The sequence below is a fragment of the Mirounga leonina genome, unplaced genomic scaffold (genome assembly GCF_011800145.1).
Source record: "Mirounga leonina isolate KUSES-001 unplaced genomic scaffold, KU_Mleo_1.0 Mir_176, whole genome shotgun sequence".
In the NCBI taxonomy this organism is placed as follows: domain Eukaryota; kingdom Metazoa; phylum Chordata; class Mammalia; order Carnivora; family Phocidae; genus Mirounga; species Mirounga leonina.
The window spans coordinates 34,421,145-34,441,406 of NW_023270454.1; the positions used below are offsets into that span (position 1 = coordinate 34,421,145).

At 40.9% G+C, this 20,262-nt stretch overlaps 1 protein-coding gene across 6 annotated transcripts in view; it reads left to right on the forward strand.

Moving 5' to 3' along the window:
• The window catches only part of SH3D19 (SH3 domain containing 19), a 175,620-nt gene that overhangs the window by 115,658 nt on the left and 39,700 nt on the right, over positions 1-20,262 (forward strand). For 4 of the 6 annotated variants that reach the window (XM_035022911.1, XM_035022914.1, XM_035022913.1 and 1 more), the window contains exons 3-7: positions 7,136-7,176; positions 13,287-13,329; positions 15,422-15,560; positions 15,689-15,851; positions 16,563-17,561. In XM_035022911.1, the coding sequence (XP_034878802.1) occupies positions 7,136-7,176; positions 13,287-13,329; positions 15,422-15,560; positions 15,689-15,851; positions 16,563-17,561 (1,385 nt within the window). Of the gene's footprint in view, positions 1-7,135; positions 7,177-11,906; positions 11,948-13,286; positions 13,330-15,421; positions 15,561-15,688; positions 15,852-16,196; positions 16,294-16,562; positions 17,562-20,262 lie in introns of those variants that run through there. The other 2 variants (XM_035022915.1, XM_035022916.1) reach the window with 2 other exon arrangements.

The window sequence follows — 20,262 nt, forward strand, 5'->3', positions numbered from 1 at the left end:
TCTTACAATACCTTGTGTAACATTTTTTTCACATTTTTTAATCTTTTATTTATTGATCTTATCAACATGACTGCATTCTTCTTGAGGGCAGAGGTTGTATATTCATATCGGTGTCTCCCGTTTGTGGTATAATGCCAGCTACATAGTGAGAGGTCCATAGATGAATAATTGCATGCATAAATAAAGCACCCTAGACTTCTCCATTGCCTTCCTGGCACTTCCAGAAACCTCCTCTTGCTCACCTCTATCTTCCCCACCTCCACTCATTATTTATCTCATCAAATATTAGTGTGTCAGTCCTATCATCAATATATTTAGTTCCTAAAAATGTGGATCAGCCCACAGTTTTAAGACAGAATACTGGCACTCCAGGGTTTATTCATTAATGCTTTTTTAAAGACAGGCATGCTACGAATACCATGGTTGGTACATACAGACCAGCTATGGTCAAAATGCTTGTTCTAAGGAGATGGCCCTGATAAATTCTTACTTGCTTTTGAGACACTTTGCTGTAATATCCTTGACCCATAGATTCTTAGTGTTTAACCTGGCTGGTGATGCCTGGCATCAGCATTTACCTTTATGGCACGTTCTCACTTTGGCATGGCATTTGAGTTCCAGTCCCTTTTTACGTCTTACCATGGCTTCCTTATATGCTGTGCTCAAACCATGTTCAGCTGTCCCCCTTGCTCCTGGTCTTTTGTTGCACATGCTGCCTGTCACTCCCTATTCAGAACCTTTCCTCCTACACATTCTTTAGTCTCCGTCAATACACATGTCACGTTTTGGAAGCCTTGCCCTAAGACCCCAAGATGGAGTGATATATACCTTCTTTACATCCATAGCACCTTTTGCCTACCCCTACATACTATTAATAGAAAGGCAGTTGCAATATTTGTCTTTCTCACTGAGAGCAGAGTCTATGCCTTCAAGGCATTCCTAGTGTCTTCTATGTATGTATATATGTAGGGATGTATGGATATACAATATTACATATTATATATGTAATAAACATTGGTTGTATGAGAATGGATGAAACAGAATACCTCTTCCAGTCTGCAAAAATTACACAAATTTGATTAAACCTTTCTGCTAGGAAGTGGAGGTGAATCAATCCAAATGTTGAGAGCCTTTGGAGAAGATGGTACAAAGAGATAAACTTTATGTTCTCTGGCAGGTTTATCAGCTTGATCAGAGGGCTCACCTCTAGATCACATTAGCTTAGCTCTTTGTTAAGCAAATAACTTTACTGACTAGTACTTTAATGATGTGCCCATGGCTTTAATTGAGTGTTTTTACAAAGAATATATTTTTAACCATATATTCAGTTGCCTCTGCACAGAGAAGGAAGGAACTCCAAAACCAGGTGTGATAAAGATGATGGGCACTTGAAGGTATTGTTCTGGTTTGTGGAAACAGTTTTCCTTACCAGAGAGAGGGGGCAGGGGAAATTATTTAAAGCTTCGAAATAAGATATTGCTTTGAAAGTTGTATAAATATTTTTAAGGGGACACCTGGGTGGCTCAGTCGGTTAAGCGTCTGCCTTCGGCTCAGGTCATGATCCCGGGATCCTGGGATCAAGCCCCACGTTGGGCTCCCTGCTCAGTGGGAGGCATGCTTCCCCCTCTCCCTCTGTGTGCCTCTCCCCCTGCTTGTGCTCTCTCTCTGACAAATAAATAAAATCTCTATAAATATATACTTTTTAGACTCTGTTTCATTATGATAAATAAAACATGATCCAATTGGATTTTCTTAGGTGAGATTAGGAATGAACATTATGGTTTGCTTTGTTTTTTTTGACAATATCAAAACGTCATGCCTAGGAACTTTTATTTTGTTTTCTCCTACATCTGCAGAGTCTGGAGGTGACTCCAATGTGAAATTTTTTGGATTAGCTTTGTGCTTGAGGATACTTGCCTACATATTGAACTTTGTAAAGCATCTAGAAACTTTTATCCATCCACTCAAGCATGAATCTTCTGGACTGTAATGAGATGGTAGTAAATTCACATCTGGTTCTGCCACTTACCAGCTACGTGACTGCAGACAAAATACCTAACCTCTACACCTTATTTTCTTCATTTGTAAAAAAGATCTTGTGTTTGGCATATGTAAGAGTAAGCAGTTTTCATCATCATCTTCATTGCTGAAATCTTATTAGAAATCCGTTTCGTTACGTTAAACTCTTTTAAGATGCAATTTTCTTTCTTAAAAACACCTTAACACTAAGGCCATGTGCAAATGCGGTAGTAGACAGTGACCCAAAACACAGCCTAAAAAGGGCTTACTGTAAAAGTGTGGGAAGAAAGGATAGAAGGGGACTCTGAACAGCCAGGGAGCTCCCCCAGAGTCCTGGAGGAAGATAAGTCATCAGGATTAGACCTGGCACTATTCTGTCTTGACCTCAGCTTTCGGTTCTTCTCAGAATCTGAAAGCTGTGTCCCGTAACCCTTCATTTCCCTCCTAGAAGGGTCTTTGTCACATGGCAGGAGTGGTTTTTATCTGTCCCTTAAGAGCAAAGGGCAGCAGTACTTGAAGAGCAGAAGGAAGAAGCTCCAGATCAACTCTGCCGAGGGCCAGGACATAAGTTTATACGTGTAGAATGGAGTGAAGATGCACTTTGGCAGTCCTTTGTTTTGCCAAGTGGCCTAGGCTCAGGCTCCATTGGAACAGCAGAAACCAGAGGAGAGCAAAGTAAATCTCAAAAAAAAAAAAAAATCTTTTAAAAACATAAATGGTTAGGCCTTCTGTGTGATATCACACCCCAATGTGAGAACCTGTCAAGGGTTGTATGTGTTGTCAGATGCTTTGTGATGTCCCTAAAGATTACAAACATCAACAGTGATAAAGCTGCAATAACGGTAGTATGTTATTGACCACGTACTTTTTTCCAGGCCCAGTGTAAGATGCTTTAATGGATTTTCCCTCTTACTTTTCACAACAACCTCATGAAGGAGTTAAGTTATTCCCGATTTTATACAGGAGAGAATGAGAAGAGAAGCTAAATAATTTGCATGAAATCACACCAGCTAGCATGTGGAGGCACCAGGAGTACATATGAACATTTGGACTTTAGTACCAGCTCTCTGAACCACCAGGCTCTGCTGCTTCCTCCTCTGATCAGTGGTTCTGTGGCCATGTCTACTGTCCCACTGTGGCCATCCTTCCTGGAGGTTCCCAGCCAAGACAAGAACCTGAGCTCATGCTAAGGGAGAACTTCCATGAGGGCTTAAGACTAGAGATGGAGGGATGCCTGGGTGGCTCAGTTGGTTAAGCGTCTGCCTTCGACTCAGCTCATGATCTCAGGGTCCGGGATCGAGCCCCGCATTAGGCTCCCTGCTCAGCGGAGAGCCTGCTTCTCCCTCTACCCTCTGCCTCCTCCCCCCTGCTCATGCTCTGTTTCTGTTTCTCTCTCTCAAATATATAAATAAAATCTTAAAAAAAAAAAAAATACAGAGTGGAACCTTCACCTATAGCCTTTGCTCTGCATACAGATGGAGAAAAAGGAGTCATCATTTGCCTCCTTTTTTATTTTCCCTGCCACAGAGCCTGTTAACCTAGAAAGGAGAACTTTAAACTTTAGAGTTGAGAAAATGCTGTTTTAGACATAAGATACTGATTGGTTGGTTGGCTGATTGGTTGCCTGTTTGGTTGCTTGGTTGGTTGGCTGGTTGGCTTATAGAGCTAGCCTAAACATGATGATGTAAATCTTGAGAATTGTAGAACCTGGGCTGACCTCAATGAGAATTCTGTTTTGTGCCAAGGTTTCTACCACCCTCCTATCCTCCAACCCAGCTTTCTATTGAAGTGTAACATGTATGTACAAAGTAAATGGCTCAATGAATTATCACATCTACTCAGTGCCCAGAAGACCCCACATATGTGTTTCTCAGGACTGCCCTACCAAAGTGCCACAAACTAGGTGACTTAAAACAACAGAAATTTATTGTCTCACAGCTCTGGAGGCTGTAGGTCTGAAAGCAAGGTGTTATCAGGGCCATGCTCCCTCTGAAATCCTAAGGGAATCCTTCCTTGCCTCTTGCTAGCTTCTGGTGGTTTGTGGACAATCTTTGGCATTCCTCAGCTTGCAGCTGCATAATTCCAGTCTCTGCCTCATTGTCATCTAGACCCTTTCCTCTATGTCTCTCTCCTCATGGTTTTCTTTAAGGACACCAGTCATATTGGATTAGGGCACCACCCTACTCCAGTATTACTTCATCTTAACTAATTACATCTGTAATGACCCTGTTTCCATAAAAAGGTCACATTCTGAGGTACTGGGATTAGGATTTCAATGTATCTTTTTTGGGACGGGGACATTTCGACCCAGACACCCCCATGTTCTACCCCAATCAGTTCACCTTCCTCCTTCACAAAGGTAACAGCGGCTTAGGTAATATGGTAATATTTATGGTAATACTTATATTATTATTTAAATAATAACATCCCACCAGATCAATGGTAATGAGCAAGGATATAATAGACATTCAGTAACATTCCGTATGCTCTGCCTGGACATAGGCATGAAATTGTGGCTTTTTTGGCCCTGCCTGTAAGTACTGATTTTGATTCTATTAATTGCTTGACTTGAATCAACAGACACAATATTAACATGCAGAGTCTCTCCACTTTTGCACCCAGAAGTTTCTCCTACAATCTTTTTTTTTTTTTTTTTTTAAGATTTTATTTATTTATTTGACAGAGAGAGACACAGCGAGAGAGGGAACACCAGCAGGGGGAGGGGGAGAAGGAGAAGCAGGCTCCCCGCAGAGCAGGGAGCCCGATGTGGGACTTGATCCCAGGACCCTGGGATCATGACCCAAGCCGAAGGCAGTCGCTTAACCGACTGAGCCACCCAGGCGCCCTCTCCTACAATCTTTAGTCAACCTTTTGCATTCTAGTTCTGTTACTCTTCTACATGACCTTTCGCTAATTTTTTCAAGTAGTTGATTATAGGAAGCCTTCAAGAACTGTTTTTGTTTTTTTATTTTTATTTTATTTTTTTAGGTTTTATTTATTTGTTTGAGAGGAGAGAGAGAGAGAGTACGAGCAGAGGGGAGGAGCAGAGGGAGAGGGAGAAGCAAACTCCTCACTGAGCGGGTAGCCAGATGTGGGGCTCAATCCCAGGACCCTGAGATCATGACCTGAGCCGAAGGCAGACGCTTAACTGACTGAGCCACCCAGGCACCCCAAGAACTGTTTTTAAAAATGAGCATTGCTGGGGGCACCCAGGTGGTATAGTCGTTTAAGCATTCGACTCCTGGTTTTGGCTCAGGTCATGATCTCAGAGTCCTGTGATCAAGCCCTACATCAGGCTCCGCGCTTAGCGTGGAGTCTGCTTGATATTCTCTTTCTCCCTCCACACGTGCTATCTTTCCCGCCTCTCTAAAATAAATAAAATTAAAAAAAATAATAATAACGGGGCACCTGGGTGGCTCAGTCGTTAAAGCGTCTGCCTTCGGCTCGGGTCATGGTCCCAGGGTTCTGGGGTTGAGCCCTGCATCGGGCTCCCTGCTCCGCAGGAAGCCTGCTTCTCCCTCTCCCACTCCCCCTGCTTTTGTTCCCCATCCTCCCCCCGTCAAATAAATAAGTAAAATCTTAAAAAAAAAATAACAACATTGCTGGGGCACCTGGCTGCCTCAGTCAGAAGAGCATGCAACTCTTGATCTCAGAGTTGTGAGTTTGAGCCCCATGTTGAGTGTAGAGATTACTAAAAAATAAATAAATAAAAATGAGCATTGCTTATCCAACCAACATGGATGGATCTAGAGGGTATTATGCTAAGTGGAATAAGTCAGTCAGAGAAAGACAAATACTGTATGATTTCACTCATGTAGAACTTAAGAAACAAACGAATAAGAGATAAACAAAAAAATGAGATTCTTAAAATACAGAGAACAAACTGGTGGCTGCCAGAAGGGAAGTGGGTGAAAGGATGAATCAAGTAGGTGAAGGGGATGCAGAGTACACTTACTGTGATGAGCACTGAGTAATGTATAGAATTGTGATATCATTATGTTGTACACCTGATACTATAACTGTTAATTATACCTGAATTTCTTTTAAGATACCATAAAATCAGTATTGCTGAAAACACATGTTTTTATATTACAGTCCTAGTTTTATGACCTTGGAGACCTCCTGTAATGTTGTTTTTGTTTGGTCTGGCAGAATAATATATTCTTAAAGTGTCCCTCCCATAAAATGACCTGATCTGTTACTGCATCTTCCCAAAGTTTTATCTTCTCTACCTAAGAAACAGAAAGATGATTTATATAGATTACCACAAGCATAAATTTAATAAGATCAAAAATAAGTATAAATTTTAAGAGCATTCAGGAAAAAAAGTGAAAAAATTTAAAAACAAAAAGGCTTTTTTTTCCTAAAAAAATCATATCATTAAAGTTTTAGGTTTGTATATTTTTTCTAAATGATTCCAAAAACAATTAGTCTCACTAGTTTGAATAAAGACTAAAAAAACAAACAGCCTTACAAACTGGTGGTTACAAACCTTTGCAGCTAATGGTTTGACCAGTGAGTGAACAGAGGCTCAGAAGCATTTCTGCGACTTGCCCAGGGTCACACAGTCAGAGACACCCAGGACCAACCAGCCATTGAACAAAACTCAAAGGAACCAGAAGACTTTCATTTTTAGGTGGTGATGTTTTAAGTTCTAATCTTAGGAAGAAATGCTGTTAGATCAAATTAACTATAAAAATGATCTATTTTGATCTGATGTGAGAAGACAGGAAATCCCATGTCAAACACAAAAGAGATATAGGGGGTCAGAATTCTTTTGATTACCATGTAATTGCTGCCTGATTTCAAGTGCTATCTAAAACATCACTGGAAGATGCAGTGTGTAGGTAGCCATGAAAGCAATTTTAAGGCAGATTTTTATTTGCACTGCACATACACTTCACCAGCCTTCTCATTTCCCATAAAACATTTTATATCAAAGGCAATTTAAAAACTTTCTTTAAATTTATGTTTTGTAAGGAGATAAGCAGTAACTAATATGTCAGAGTTGCTGCTTGGCGCCATATTGAGTCCCAGAAATGACCTGGCATTATGAAAGATTCTTCTTCAAAAGGATTAAGGAATACAATAATGTTTTCTTTCTTTCTTTTTCTAGCCAAGGACCCTTGTCATCCATTAGAGCGGTTATCAAGAGATGTAAGTTTGTTTTTTCCTGCTCTGTATTTTCCCCTGTGATATTTTAAATGATGGTTTAGGTTTCCAGCAAGTGATTGTATTTGATGAATCTTACAAAGAATCCAACAAAAGTAGCTTCTCTCTTCTCCTCAGGAGTACTAAACCATTTCAGACAAGCAGTTAGTTTTTCAACTTTCTTTTCAACTTTCATTTATTGATAAGCCCGTTCCTCAGAATAATATTTTTCTTTTACAGAACTAAACTGTTTTTAAAAATGTGGATTATCTGGTCAGTTTTTATGATCTAAAATAAATTTACCATTTTCCATAGGTAGAGACATCTGATGGGTGTAAAAAATGTTAAACCCTGTCCTTTTTGATTCGTTTGTTTCTATAGTGTTTTTATTTAACTGTATAAATGCCTGTGGAGATTGGCCCATGATAGAATTCTCTCCAAAATGGTGCATTCATACTTTCAACCTTACCTCTTGGATAAAGCTTTACGAAGCCTCTTGGTTAAAACTGCTCTTGGTGCAGAATTTTAACATTATTTTTAACAAAAGTCTCTGCAAAGTTCCCTTTAGTGTTAAGGAAACTAAACAGAACATGGATTACCTGTTTTAAACAAAAATAAGGAGGGGATTTTTTTTTTTTTTTAAACCAACCAAATGGATTTGTTCAAGAATAGCAGAGAATTGCAGTGTGGAACAAGCAAGCTACAGCAAAACCATAGGCAAGTCTGCAGAACAAAAGAGAGGAACATTCTTTTAGTAAGAAAAGGGGGGAATTGGGAAGACTGTTATAAAGGAAAAGCCCATTGCAGTAAACTGGGGAGTTTAAAATATAGTGGCTTCTCACTGACTGAGTTGTGACAGTCTCTCATTGGCTGGGATTTTGCTGGGGGAGAAGGAAAGCCTTTCTTCTTCCTGAAGGCATAGCAACGAAGTATCTGCTGAGCTCCATCTCTTCCTTTGGATTTGCAATTGGCGACAAGCGGTAGAGCGTGAGAGCTCCCCCCGCCAGCCTCTCAGCTCCATTTGAAATGAGGTTTCCGATAAAGGAGGGATTTTAGATGTTCTTTGCATTATTTGAGCTGAGGTCACCACCCTGAGAAGAATGTATCCTATTTTTAGAAACATAATTTGCAATATTTAGTATACATTTAGGATATCCACAGATTGTGAAGAGCATGCATTTGAACGATTGCAGTGAGAATTTTGTAAAGTGGCAATACAGAAGGATATTCTGCATTTCCCACATTTTATTTTTGTTGGTGGTGAATTTATAAAGATGTGGGAATGCCACAGTATGTGTTGAAGGGAATTTAGATATGAAAATGGAAAATTCCTGCCTTAGAGCCCTTTGAGGGCGGGGTGGTGTGTGGACAAGATGGGACACAGAGAAAATATAAAAAGAAAATTAGGGTCTGGAATTTAGGCAAGAACTTTTTGCTGGAGATATAATTTGGGGTTGTCAAGGTTATAGGCAAAACCCAGGAGTGCCTAAACCCTTAAAGAGAAAACATAGAGGCCAGAGAAGATGACAAAGGACAGAATCTTGGGAAATACTGATGTCTGAGCCCAAGTTCTGCCTTTAGGGTGCTGTAGGGCAAAAGGTGAATGACCCCCCCAAAATTCTTCCCTGCTAAGAAGGAGAGACTGAGTCCTGTCTGCTGTCTTCTTCTTGGATTTTCGGACCTCTTTGTTGGGGACTGTAATTTGTACTTGAGTTCCCATAGATCCTCTAGTATGGATCTTGCTTTTACCTTGAGGCCCCTATGCCATGCAAGGCTTTGGGAGAAGGCAGCCAAAGTGGAGTGGCCCCCCCCCCAAAAAAAAGGCTGAAAAGTAATGATCAGGGGAAAAAAAAAAAACAGGAGACAACTGTACATTAGAGGTTAAGGGAGGGGAGGTTTTTTAAAAGAATAAGTGAATCACAAATAGCTCTTAATGCTGCAGCAAGAACAAGCCAAAGATGGCTGAGAATAGGTCATCGTATGTGGCCCTTAGGAGGCCAGTGGTGACCTCTGGGAGAGCAGTTTCAGTAGAACACTGACATTGGAAGCTGCACTTCAATTTGAATAATGGATGGAATATGTGGAAGTGAGGACAGCTGGGGTAGGCTACTCTTGTATGACATTTGGTGGTAAACAGAAGAAGGAAGGGCGAGTATCAGAGAGGAGATTGAACGTGACTGTTCAGGATGAGGAAGCTTGGAGACACTTGTAGGCAGTGGGGAAGGAATTGACGGAGAGATCAGACTGGCGCATAAAAAAAGAGGAATTTGGTGAAATAGGGCCCTAGCAGAGAGGAAGGAGACAAAACAACGGGAAAACTTGCTTTGAGGTATCTTTTTTAAAAAGCAAACAGTAACTCAGTCGTCTTTTAATTCTTATGTATCAGTTACTTTGCATACACTCAAAAGAAATACTTGTTAGTTGTATTATTCCTGGATGTTTAGGCAAGAAGGCCAAACATCCTCATGTGATACTGTGTAAATACAGAATGAAGAATAATTGTGTCCTCCCTTCTCTTTTGCCTTTTTGCCCATTCTGTAAGAAAAAGTTGTAAACAATTTTTGGCCTACCCAATCCAGTGAAATGTCTGTTTTACTATCCCGTACTTAGTCATCTTTCTCCAGCAAGGAGAAAGACTTCATCACATTTCAAAAGCAACATTCCTTGGGGCGCCTGGGTGGCTCAGTCGTTAAGTGTCTGCCTTCGGCTCAGGTCATGATTCCGGGGTCCCGGGATCGAGTCCCACATCGGGCTCCCTGCTCGGTGGGAAGCCTGCTTCTCCCTCTCCCACTCCCCCTGCTTGTGTTCCTGCTCTCGCTATCTCTCTCTCTGTCAAATAAATAAAATCTTTAAAAAAAAATAAATAAAATAAAAGCAACAGTCCTTTACTGGTTGTATTTTAAATTCTTCCATAATGATACTAGTTCCAATCAAGACCTGAGGTTCTTCTTTCTGCAGTTATCCTTGTGAGCCCTAAATATTATGGGTAAAAATTTTGAAGGTATTATACTTGGATATATCTGGAATTTCATGCTTTTCCTGTCATTAACTTTTTAAGAGAAAATTTTTCTCTGAAATTCAGATTCAGCTACTGAATGCCTACTGTGAGTCAGGAACCGCTCACATACATTATAAGACAATGCTCTGCATGGTAGATGTTAACCCCATTTTACAGATGGTAGGGTCACTGAGTCTCGGAAAGGTGAAATGGCTTCACGAGGTAAATCTGAGATTTTAATCTAAGCTGCCTGACTACAACGTCATTGAGCTTTCAACTCTACAGATGTTCTTGTTACCATGTCAAACACGTCTAAATCATACCCAGTCTCAAGGAAATGTTAGTGAGTTATTTTATTTTTATTGTGATTTTCATTGGCAAGGTGGTACTATAGCAATGATGCTTATAATATTATAACCCTTCTGTGTGTTTATTTCATCTGATCATCATTTAATCAATGATTTTGAATTATCCAGCTCTCCTGGCTCCACGAGTTGTTAAACTGCCTCAAGGAACAAAGGGTCCCAGCCCTTCCCATAATAGGCTATGTGACCTGGGATAATTCATTTAACTTCTCTGTGTCCCATCCTCCCCATCTCTAAGGTTGGAGTAGGATGATCACTGAGCGTCCTTCCGTGCTTATGATCCTGTTGGAGATGAGGAGGATTCTTAGTGCTAGTATTGTAAATCCAGATCTCAGTCTTTTATAAACAGCTGAATATGAATTTATTTTGTACTTAGAATTTAACCATATAAATAGACAAGTTTGAAAATAATTCTGTGGAACGATAGGATAACTTTTAACTGGGGCCTTAATTCGAAATGCACAAAAGACTAGCTAGCAATCTGTGGCAGGGGTTAAAAGGAACATGTTGGTCTGTATGAGCATCAGGGGCAAATTCGTTCATCCTGGCAACAGCTACACCAGATCTGTTTGATCTGGGAAAGTGAGAATGAGAGGAAGTGGATAGTTGAGAAATTAGCAGGAACAGTGTGAGATGCTGTATGAAAATCTAACGTATTTCTAGCCACTAAACTTGTTCAACACTGACAAAAAGAGCCAGTCATTCTGTAAGGATTGGGACAAAAGAGATTTCATAGAGGAGTGAATGTGAAGGAAAAAAAATTCAAAGCAGGAGACAGAAAAACAGTGATTCTCAAAGGACGTGGAGGAGATTCACAATAAGGCTGGGAGACTTTCTCTCCCTCGTTCTGCTGCCTCCAGAGCGGGAGTACCCCTCAGCTAACCAGGGTGCTCCTGTTACTAACCACCTCCGGTGTGAAGGGGAAGAATGAAGTGAAAAGATTTAAGAGAACGTAAATTGACTACTGGATTCCCCTTTGAGTACTGTTTTCATACTTTAAAATTAATCCTTATTGAAGTAGCAAATTGATTTTGCAAAATGGTTTTTAGGGGTTTTTTTTGTTTTTTGTTTTTTTGGGGTTTTTTTTTTTTTTTTTTTTTTTGCAATGTTGTTAAAAACTATAGGTTTACTGGGGTTATGTGGGTGAATGTCCTGGTCTGTACAGATGTCTCCTTGCCACAACCTATTTCTTTACTCTCTGAAACTGTGGTGCATCAACTTTCCTTTTCCATCCAGGTGTGCCGGTGGGGGAACAAACAGCGGCATGGCAGATCCGTGTTGTGCCTGAATTCCTTTTAAAGCATAGGCAGCTGGTTCACCCCTTTTTTTCCCCTCCCTTTCCTCTTCTCTAACCCCTTCTTTTTTTCCCTTAGCACTCATGAATAGTGCACAGCAAAAATGCCCCGTGGAAGAGGTATGTTTGTGACAATGACATGATACCTTTTTAATAGTGTTGTGTCTGCTGATTCTAATCGGCTGTTGTGATGGTGGTGACGTGATTGTAGCGCACTTGCTGAGCCTCTGTCTGACTTCGTGCAACCATTTGTACAAATCAGATGTGCCACTCGGAGCTTGAGCCTCTCTGTCCTCTTTTATTCCAGGAGACAAAATGCATCTCAGCTTGGTTTAGCTCTCGATAAAAATCGGCGAATGATACGAATGTAGGACTCCTGATAGACCAGCCCAGCATAAGTTCAGCTGTCGCAGCTCCATCTCCAGCCTAGATTTCATTCCCACCTCCCACCTCCACCCCTGCACCCCAGCTTTGGCAGCCTCCGTGTTCAGAGAGGACCCAAAGTTAATAGGAGGAAAGAAAGAAAAGATTCATACTGTCAGCCTTTTCAAGTCAGAAGAATTAAAAAAGTAGAGTACTAGAGAGAGATGAAGGCGACTGGCAGAAATAGTTTATACCTGAAACAAATTCCCCTTTGTGTGCATATCTTTACAGTATAGTACTTGAAGATTTTCTTAAAGGAACTGTTAGAATGTGCTTCTTGAAAATAGGAATAATATTCTCCATTACACGTATGTGTAATATGTGACACCAGATGTGACATTTTCCAGATCACATGATTAAGACTTGATTTAATTTAAAAATAAATTTGGAAAAAGTCTGAACCATCTATAGCTTTTTGAGTTTGAGGCTAAAAGGAAAAGTCAGTGCTGCATATACAGTAATATGTGCAAAAACATGTTTATAAAAGTGTTGTGAACAGTTTTTGCATTTATTACTATCTTTTGAATTTAAGTAATAAAACAATTCAAAGGTTATAAGAGCCCAGAAAAATGAGAAAATAGATGAAAATTGGACCCCTTTCACTTTCTTTACAATAGAGTTGTAAACAAACGTCACAAAAGTGCAGTCATATGGATTAAAATAGATATTTAAAATTTTTTCTGCCCATTGTAATGTCATGTCATTGTCATAATGCTCTTACCAGGCAATTTGTATTTAATAGTTTTTTCTTTTCTCTTTTCATTCTTCAAATTATTCTCAGAACCATGGAATGTGCTTTGGGGAATTTTTGAAATCTATGTTTTCTTATGCAATTCAAATCTGTAATTGAAATTAATTTTATGCCATATAAAAAGATCAGTTTGATTTGCTTTTCTGCTTAAGGATGTTAAAATTCATACATCCTCTATGATTTCAAGTATAAGCTAATTTTTTCCCATAATGTACCCTATAAAAATATAAACCTTTATTGAATGTACTGATTTTGTATTATAGCAGTTTATTCTTTCTTCTGTAGCTTCTCGGACTTCTTTTCAGAGCGAGCTTCATCGAGATAGGAGGTATGGTTATAGCAGAGGTCATGTATTTTGCTAATAATGAAATTGAAGTCTGCTATGTATCAGTTAGCCAGTTAAATATTTCTCTTTCATAAGCAATGTATTACATAACCAGTGTTCTGCCTCACCAGTACATTTCCTGAATTAATCCGTAAGTTAGAATGATGAAAATTTTGGTGGGAGAAGAAGCAATACAAGCCTCAAAATGTTCTTTTGGCAATGATTATTTATTGAAGTTAATTTTTTAAATGTTTATTAAGCACCTGCTATATGTAAAGCACTGTTGTAACTGCTTCAAAGAATTGCTCAAAGAAATGCTTTGTACCTCCTAGCTACTTTGTAAATGTTGCATAAATAAATGGATGACAAGATAGAAAATTGAATGGAAGAATAAGGAGGGAAAAAGAGGCAGGGTGGATGGATAGCTGAATGGATAAATGGCTGCATGGCTGGTGTGAGGGAAGGAGGGAGGAGGGAGGGGAGAGTCATTGGATAGATAGAAGGAAGGACCAGTAAACACACACAGATGGTAGAATGAATGGAAGCATGGATAGGTAGATAAATAGATGAATGGATTTTTATAAGACATGGTCCCTGCTTTCACATTTCTTACAGGGTAGTATAGAATAATGAAGAATGAGGATTTTAGAGTCAGACATAACCGAGTTCAAATTTTGACTTCACTGCCTTCTCACTGTGTGGCCTTGGGCAAGCTGCTTAACTTTTTCTTAGCTTCTGTATCCCCATCTTTAAAATGTTGCTAATCAGGGGCGCATGGCTGGCTCAGTTGGTACAGCATGCAACTCTTGATCTTGGGGTTGTTAGTTCGAACCCCATGTTGGGTACAGAGATTACTTAAAATCTTTAAAAAAAAATGTTGCTAGTCATACCTATCTTAAGGCTGTCATAAGGATTACTGCATGGGTAGTGATTCGTATTTATTAGCCACTAACATTATTTAATTAGACAAAAGCTATAAGCAGAGGTTTTTAGGTAATGCAATTCAAATTTAATCAATAAGCAGGTTCTACTGTTTCATGAGCTGGCACAAGAATGCGTGAATATGCCCAGTTTTGATAATAGCAGTGCTTTTTTTTTTTTTTTTAAAGATTTTATTTATTTATTTGACAGAGATAGACAGAGCCAAAGAACACAAGCGGAGGGAATGGCAGAGGAGAGGGAGAAGCAGACTCTGCACTGAGTAGGGAGCCTGACGTGGGGCTTGATCCCAGGACCCTGCGATCATGACCTGAGCTGAAGGCAGATGCTCAACTATCTGAGCCACCCAGGCACCCCAGTAGCAGTGCTTTTTTATTTTCATTTTCTGTAAAGTGCTCGAGAAAGGCAGGGCGGATATCATCATCCCTATTTGTTAGATGAGAAAACTGAGGCTCAGAGAGGTTGATTGTTCAGGGTCACACAGTTGGTGTTTGTTAGGAAATGAGGTTGAATATAAAGTTTAAACACGAGAATGTAGAATCAGATTAAGAAAATGATGAAAGGAGCCGTGCCTGAATCATTGTGGCTCCTCAGTATTACAGGTTAATTATCAAATTCATATACCACACTGACCAGGAGCACAGACACACATAGCAGGGTCTAGAAGTGAACATGCAAACTCTAAACACTTAGAGATGATTTTGAATTTAGGGCAGAGGCTGGGTGAGGAGGAAAAGGATAGTCCTCTTATATGGTATCATATCAGAGTAGATCTTTTATAATGGCAGAAAACAAAACAATTCTATTTGACCAGTGTACTTTCTGCCGTATGTATATTATTATGTTTGTGGTATAGGCAGGATAGCAGAACCCTGGAATGAAGAGATGGTGTGGGTCTTACTTAGCCCTTATCTTTATCCACCAAGGCAGAGCTGAGTGTGCTCAAGGTACATCTCTAACTTTGAGCCCCGGAGTCCTGGAAGATGACTCTCGTTCTCCCTTGATAGCCCAGGCCAGACAGGTCATTTCTAGGACTATGGAGGTTCTTATGTAACTTTTTTGGGGCAGTGGTTGTTTTCACTACTCTCTGAACATTTGCAGATAGACGATAGCTTGTTACCAACCTGCAAACCCTCACTGAGGTCTTGTCTGCTAGGCGCCCAGAGATCACCATCGTGGCAGCTGAGCCCCTGAGGCCGGCCTCGTGGTTTCCAGGAGCCCCACCCCCGGGACTGGGATTTCCCCCTTCTTCGGCAGCAGGCCCTTGGAGGCCCAGTGAGCTGGTTCCTGCTGAGGTGAATAAGTATTACATTCTCTTGGCATTTTATTTTTAAAAGTGAGTTCAAAGATAAAAAGAGTGAGACTGTTAATACTTTGGCTCTTGTCCATAGAGGTCTAAAATCTTCATTCTTTTATTTTGCAGCTCCCACCATCTTATGAACAAGTCATAAAAGAAATCAACCAAGTTCAAGTTAATACTACAAATAATAATAATGCTGCTGCCACTCCAAGGCACACTATTACGTCTGCAACTCAGACTGACTTTACAGAAGAATTAGACAACCATCTGCCTCAGAGTAGTGCAAGTAATTTGTCTTCCCTAATTCTGACCTAGTTCTAGGGAAGTAATCGTAATCAGTAGGCTTCTAGGCTTTAAATAATTTGTGACTTGTGCATAATGCATCGAGCTCTGCTTCCCAGTGAGTGTGATCACTGTGTGCTTCCTTTATTTTGGTTTGCTGTGATTATTACAATAGATCATTCTCATGAGCCACATCCCCAATCTCGGGGGCTCACCCCAGTTCATATCACAAAAAAAAATCATCCTTTTAACCATGGTAGTATTACTGCTGATCCCCTTTATTCCCATTGAGAAGGAGGTTATATTTAGCAACTTAAACTTGACAGAGTGTAAGATATTAGGCTTTTAAAAAGCATTGTTTTCAAATAACAGAGATGAGAGTAAGTTACTTTGGAAAAGTAAAGCAAGCAATGTTGGGATTCTGACGAGAGGAAAGGGTTCATGTGGTAAGTCTCCTGGGAATCAAGAATTTAATGGTGTTTTAAAACTATTATGTAATGAATATTTCTCTTATGAATAAATACAACTTGAACACTCCTGTGAGAAGCGGAGTGTAAACATTTCCCCTTGATTTTGGAATTACTTTTTACTAATTAAGGAAACCAAGATCTCTTGATATTCTACATGTATATTTAAACAGTCTGTGTATCTTGTATTTTTTTTTCTTTTAAATTACAATGTTGCAACTTCTGTCTGTGGGTTTTGGTCTTGTCAGAACTACAGGCACCTCTCAAGCCTCTCCAGCCTTCCCCGGCGGTCGCAGCCAGTGATCTTCCAACAAATGTGGCACCTTTAATCGTCTTTGATATTTCAGAAGAACAGAATTGTCCAGAGAATTCCAGTGCTGCAAGATGTCCAGTGCCAAGACCAAGATCAAAAGCCAACCTCAGACCAGTAGCCAGAGACAGTCACATTAAAGCACCAAATCACCAGAAAACCAGCCCCACGGCCACAGAAAAGGAGTCCTCGCTGAGCCAGCCCCAGTCTTTGTTGGACAGTGCCAACGACTTGGAGAGTCAGGCAGTGATGAACATTATGAACACAGAACGAAGCCAAAATAGTGTCATTTCAAGAATCAAAGCATTTGAGGGTCAAACAAATAAAGAAACCTCGGGACCGCCAGCAAAACCGGAAATTGCTCCCCGCACACTCCCCCCCAGGCCTGCTGTTCCCTCAGGGAAACCCTCAGTGGCTCCCAAGCCGGCTGCCAGCAGAGCTTCTGGAGAGTGGGACTCCCGGACTGAAAACAGACTCAAGGTGGCCCCTAGGGAAGGGCTCACCCCGCACTCTCCACTGCAAGTAGGGAGCATCCCAGCAACCAAACCTGAATTGCCAAAGAAACCAAATGCTGGCCTTACACGAAGTGTTAATCATGAGATTCTGGGAGGAGGGCCCGTGGCTGAGAGCCCTGACGGTGGGAAGAAAGTCCCAACTCCTGCTCCTCGGCCGCTGTTGCCGAAGAAATCGGTTTCCTTAGAAAACCCCAACTCTACAGCTCTGCCGAAACCAGTCACCGTTCCTCCCCGACTCTCAGTGGCGTCACAGGCCAAAGCATTCAGGTCACTGGGAGAAGGACCCCCGGCCATCTCCCCAGCTCCAGCTCTGCAAAGCAAGCCTCCAGGGGACATTGACCTCATCAGTTTTGATGATGATGTTTTACCCACACCAGCTGGGAACCTGGTTGAAGAATCTCTTGGTTCAGAGATGGTTCTGGGTGAGTAAAAAGGAGAAGTGGAAGGGAGTGTAAACTCATCAGAGGGCGTCTTGAATGGCACTTGCTGTTTTCGTTTCTACGACCTAATTTCTGGAGGGGTGTGCCTGTGTGTGTATGCACATGCCTGTGTGTGTGTAAGACAGAAACACAGAGAGATGAAGAAACATGGAGCTGGGTAGGAGATGGAGACAGAGAGGGACAGGAAAATCTGGAATGGGGGAAATGGAGACAGAGAAAGACGGAGACACGTATTGATAACGACTACATGAGCCAGAAATAAGCAGACTGGGTCTAGCGACTAAACTAGGTGTGAGGCTGGCTTCCTAATTCTGGCAGGTGGAGAGTCAAGCATCAGGGGAATGCAAGGGAAACTTCTCATAGATGCCAAGTCACACAGTGGCCCCAAAAGGGCTTCTCAGTTTTAGCTGGCCTCGCTGGGAGAGCCAAGTGAGGCGCCGGCCCCGGGGAGGACTCCGGCGAGAGCAAAGCCGGGAATGAGGACCGAGCCATATGTAGCAAAATTTTTTTCGCTAATCTTCACAGAACATCTTCCCTGGGGAATGCAAAGTTTTGTAAATAAAATACAACAGCTGTACATTTCCTGCCAGGATCAGGACAATTAAATTTCTCAAGAGGAAATTCAGAAAGTATGTTTTCTTTCCTCACACTGTTCAGATGAAGGGTATGATAGTAAAGCTTACCTTTGATTTGTCAAAGTGAGCTGCTTTACTTGTCATTGATGATTCCTTTTACTGCTGTTTACTTTTTTGGGTAGCATTTGTGAACATATAAGCCTAGTAGTATTTTCAAAAGGTTAGCTGTCATCTTATAAATGTTCAACATGCATCAAAATGGGATAAGCTCTGTGATTCGAAACCAAATTCTGCACAGCACAGGTGTATTTTAAATGATAACAAACATGTTTATTAAATATTTATCACGTATACAACATGTACAGCATGCCTATAAGGGGTAGAAGGACAGATGTTAGAATAAACTGAGCTTCTGCAGTGTTCCAAACCTTCTGCTAGATACCCAGACCTACATCATTTAATTTAATACTTAGACTAATCCTCTACAAGGTATTGTTGGCCTCAGTTTGCAGAAGAAAATGAGACAGAGAAATCAATGGGTAGCTTGCCCAGTGTTGTAACACTAACAGCTTCCAAGGCATGATTCAGACGTCATCTTTTTATTCTAGGTCTAGTGTATTTTTCATTATATTCCCTTGCTACCCAACATTTGTATGAATCCTTAAGCCAGGTAACACTTCAAGTCTTTGTTACGTCATTTTTTTAATTTAAACCTTTTTGGTGTTAACAAGGTTCAGGGTAGGATAGGGATGGTAAATCCAACAACAGCAAGCTGTTGAGGGGTGGAAACAGCACAAGCCAAAGAAATACCACCTTTTGTAGAAACTGCTGGATTCTATGGAGATGGCAACTTGGTTAATAACTGCTGAGAATTTATTCCCTGTCATCAAACAGGTAATTACAGTCATCTTCCAAAAGAAGGTCAACAGTATACATTCAACATGAATATAGTCTCATGTCTCATACTCAGCCTTTTCTGTTCCTTGATTTCTACCACCTCGTTGCACAATATTTAATTATGTAGGCAGTCTCTTAGCAAAATGTGTAATTTGCTTGCCCTACCTGACTTTAACCATTGCTCTCAACTGTGGAATTACACTGAATGCTTACTTTGTCATCTTTCTAAACCTGCTCCTCTTCCTATTTTCTGCACCTCACTTAATAACGCCATCATATACCCAGCCTTCCTTAGAGAATCCTAGAGATCATCTTCGAGTCTTCTACATGTCACACCGTGGCTGTTTGTTTAGACTTGGAGGCAAATAGGCCCGCCGACCACTTAATTGCTATGTGACTTTGGGCAGTTTACCCCACTGTGCCTCAATTTCCTCATCTATAAAACATGGTAATACTACTACTCATGGAGGCAGTACGAGGATTAAATGTGATTATGCAGGAAGGCCCTGTCCCATTGTCTGAAACATGGTAAGTGCTCATTAAGTAGTAATTATTGTTACTTCTTGCCCTTCACATCCAATCAGTTACCAACACCTGCTGGTTTAACCTTCTAAGTAGTTCTTGAGTCCTTTCATTTCCATCCCCCTGTACTGCCCCACGTTAGGCCTTTATGCCAGGTTACTGCAGTGGCCTCCTAAATTGAGCCCCAACTTCTGCCTCAAACCCATCATCCTCCATATTATGGCTACCCAAGGGATTTTTCTTCTTTTTTTTTTTAAAGATTTTATTTATTTATTTGAGAGAGAGAATGAGAGAGAGAGAGCACATGAGAGGGGAGAGGGCAGAGGGAGAAGCAGACCCCCCGCCGAGCAGGGAGCCCGATGCGGGACTCGATCCCGGAACTCCAGGATCATGACCTGAGCCAAAGGCAGTCGCTTAACCAACTGAGCCACCCAGGCGCCCCAAGGGATTTTTCTGGAGGGTACGTTGGACCCTGTTGCCGCCCTGCTTAACGTCCTCCAGAGGCCTTTAGGATCACCTCTGAATTCCTCAGCATGTAGAGAGATTTTTGTTTGTTTATTGATTTGGGGCTTTGTGACTTTTTGATGGTGTATCAATAGCATTGCCTTTGTAAATAAAGGATCATAGTCTCTTTGTGAAACTTTACGATTAAGTAAGATGATTAAATCCTGGCATTAGTCAGAAACTGA